General features: G+C 38.4%; 1 protein-coding gene across 1 annotated transcript in view; it reads left to right on the top strand.

The window, feature by feature from the left end:
- LOC101858847 (protein white) overlaps window positions 1-3,390 on the top strand; it is an 18,481-nt gene that overhangs the window by 6,073 nt on the left and 9,018 nt on the right. Inside the window, exons 4-6 of the mRNA XM_013080215.1 lie at window positions 24-129; window positions 1,610-1,741; window positions 3,188-3,329. Coding sequence (XP_012935669.1) covers window positions 24-129; window positions 1,610-1,741; window positions 3,188-3,329 — 380 coding nt within the window. The remainder of the gene's footprint in view (window positions 1-23; window positions 130-1,609; window positions 1,742-3,187; window positions 3,330-3,390) is intronic.

Raw genomic sequence — 3,390 nt, 5'->3', positions numbered from 1 at the left:
CCCCCCCCCCCCCCTTCCCTCAGGTACGCCTCTTCGCTCTGGGTTCAAGTCAAGAACTTATTCTGGCGTTCCTGGATAGCACAGTTTCGAGACGCCATGCTCTTCTGGGTGCGGATAGGACAGTCTTTGGTAAGTATGTAAAACTTTCAAGTCGAGAGGAACATTGTGTAAAGGCTGCTTTTTCAGTTTCTAACGGATTACGTTACTTGTTTCATTTCGTAAGATCATCATCATCCGGCGCCTTGCCGACTGGCGTGGGCGATCCACTTCACTCTAAATTTTCCACATTTTTCGACTATAGGGACTCAAAATGTTGCAGGATGTCTTTATAACCATATTGCTTCATAATTTGATTAACATCACATAAGCATAGTGCTTATAGTTATTGAGGTAACATTTTATATTGTCCCCCCTCCCCCCTGAAAAATAAATTGGGCGATGTCATCCACAAGAGGGCAATTTGGTAATATGGTGGGTGGTAATAATCAGCCGGGTAGTGAATGGTGTTTTCTTTATTCCCCACTTGGCGGTACGAAAAGTCTAGCCTCATGAGTGTTGCAAAAGTGGGCGTGGTTATCAAAAGATTGACAAACCTCAATGTACCCCTTAATCACAAGTGATACACGAGTTTAAAAGAACATATTGTTAAGTAACAATCAGACACGCCATCACAGTACTGAAAATAGAACCTTTTTGAAGGGTGATGTAACGATTCTTACCCCAGTACAGTTCACAAAATTCTAGACTTTTGGAAGAGTTCTTTAGTATGGTATATTCTTAGTTTAAAAAAAAAGAAATAACGCCTCTAATCTTCAGTATTTAAATGATGAGAACTGTCCAGTGCAGCTTGTTAAAAAATAGGTAAACTTGAAAACGTTAGCTTCGATATATATATATTATATAATAATATATGGAATTAGGGGATATAAACATTGATAGTCCGGCTTTTGTGAGCATGTATTTTATCATAATTTGGTTCAACTCTGAGTATCAGTTCTTGTAAACATCATAAAACATTGGTCGAATAGTAATCTGGGCGTTTTAATTGAAAGCCTGGCCAAGAAAGCCTATGAACTCGAAGGCACCTATGAATGAAGTATGTCCTTACCAGTTTAAAGTGTAAGATTTTGTATATTGGTTACAAAATAAATCTACTTTGATATACACTTGCCCAATACGACTCTTTCGTACAGCTTATTTCCACCCAGAAATGCATGAGACCTCATAGAAGTATGTGAGTTTTGCTTGTCGAAGTAAAGGGTAGATTTACTAACCAGGCCTTTCTAAGTCCCTAAACATGCAAAGTAGTCCAATCGTCTTTACATCAATGATATAACGATTCTTCGGAGACTCATAGGTGCTAAAGCTCTTTCAAAATATGGTAAAGTTTTATTTTAACTGATTGCTATAAACTTTTAGATGGCACACATTGTTCTAATTGATAGAGTTGCCATGACTTGGACACAACATGAAAAAAGTGTCTCCCCCCAAACTCCCCTAAAGAAAGCACCAAAGCAAACAAAAAAATAAATCATCTCTTCAGAGTGTTTTTTTTTTTTCAAATACATTCAAACATTTGAACCGATCTTAATGCTGGTGGTTTTCGCAGGCAATCGGTCTTGTCTTGGGGCTGGTATACCTGCAGTTGGATGTGGATCAAAAAGGAGTTCAGAACATCAATGGCGCAATATATCTCCTGATCTTGAACGTTACTTTCACCAACGTGTTTGCCGTGCTGACAGTAAGTCATGTATTGTTTACATCTATATAAACTAGACATAAGGCGCATGTGAATGTGCAGGGAATTAGGGGGTGCCCAGACATGTCATTCTACCTCTGCTGCGTGCTTTAGTTGTTCCTATTCTGCCTTGTGAAATGGGGAAGCTATTGCTTTATCTGAACGTAAGCTGGAGTGGGTGGTTGATGGGTGTTCTGGTGTGGGTTGCTCCTTCTTTCCTGTCCAACACCTAGCGCCCTAATCTGTCCTAAATCTTTTCTTTGTCATAAAAAAGGAATAGCGCCTCTAATCTTCAGTATTTAAATGGTGAGAACTGTCCGGTGTGTCCTGTGCAGCTTGTTAAAAAAATCCAGGTTAACTTGTAAACGTTGGCATAGATATATGCAATGTATTTTGTTTGATTGGTTAATAGATTGAATTAATGACAGCTTGGCTTTTTTATTTATTTATTTTTTTTACATCAGTGATTGATTCCTTGCAAATGTGTCCTGTCACCATTATCACAATTTAGATTCTTAAGGGGGGGGGGGGGAGGGCTACACCCCCAAAATCAAAATTCTGCTCAAAATCATGGAATTTGAGTTATAGGCATTTTTAGCTTCCTCAGCCTTTCCTACAACTATTTTATGGCCTAAGAACCCCCAAAAATCGTATTTTTCCCCATACCGGGCATGTTTGTAACCGCCATTTTCTCATAAAGTCAGTATTTTATTTTTCTTTATCGGCCGTTTTCTCAAAATGCTACTTTTCTCTATACTTTTTTGAATAACTCCACCATTTTTCATTCAATCTTCATGAAACTTTCACAGAATGAAGAGAAGAGGTAATACTAAAATTTTGTCTGTTGAATTTTTGATATATCGAATAGATTTTTGTTGGTGGTGTCTGGAGTGTGGATTTTCACGGATTTTTCTCAAACTTGAATGCTACCTCACGAAAAAATTCATTAAAAATTTTCTAATTCGATTAGGAAAAAAACAACAGTCAAATTTTTAGATCTAATGTTTGTGAACACGCGTGCAAAAAAACAATCAATTTCCATAAGCGATAAGTGTGGTATTCATTACGTAAGACATGTAAATAAAATCCAATATGGCGGCGTATCCATGGAAACAAAACTTTTTTCTCAAATTTGATTGCGGATTTCAAGACTCCTTACTATGCTTGTTATATGTGTGAAATGTGGTAAAATTCGGGGCAGTAATAAGCGAGATAGCCTCCAGGTGTAGCCCCCCCCCCCTTAAGGAAGTAGGCTTTTCCGACCGAAAGGCAAATAAAATCGAAATAAATGGGATCGCTGCGGAAAGACAGCAGTATTCTACAAGGCATCGTTTTCCATTTTGTTAATCGGATTCCCGTCTCTTGCCAGCTTCTAATTCTACACCACTGCCAGTGGTTTGCAATACGCTTGAAAAAGTGGTGTAAATAAGTGCCTTCTGATGTTCGCAGTCGTTTCCTGAAGAAATGGGTATCGTCATGAGAGAATTAGGAACGGGTCTGTACAGGGTTGACATCTACTACATAGCGAAGATCGTTACGGAGGTGAGAGCCAAAGTACTTGCTTGTTACTGCTATCGGCAGAGAGTACTTTGTCATCATCATCATCATCATCATCATCATCATCATCATCATCATCATCATCATCATCATCA

Source organism: Aplysia californica, unplaced genomic scaffold, assembly GCF_000002075.1.
Source record: "Aplysia californica isolate F4 #8 unplaced genomic scaffold, AplCal3.0 scaffold00079, whole genome shotgun sequence".
Classification (NCBI taxonomy): Eukaryota; Metazoa; Mollusca; class Gastropoda; order Aplysiida; family Aplysiidae; genus Aplysia; species Aplysia californica.
The sequence above is the reverse complement of the archived record's forward strand: the minus strand, read 5'-3'. Positions and strand labels throughout refer to the sequence as shown.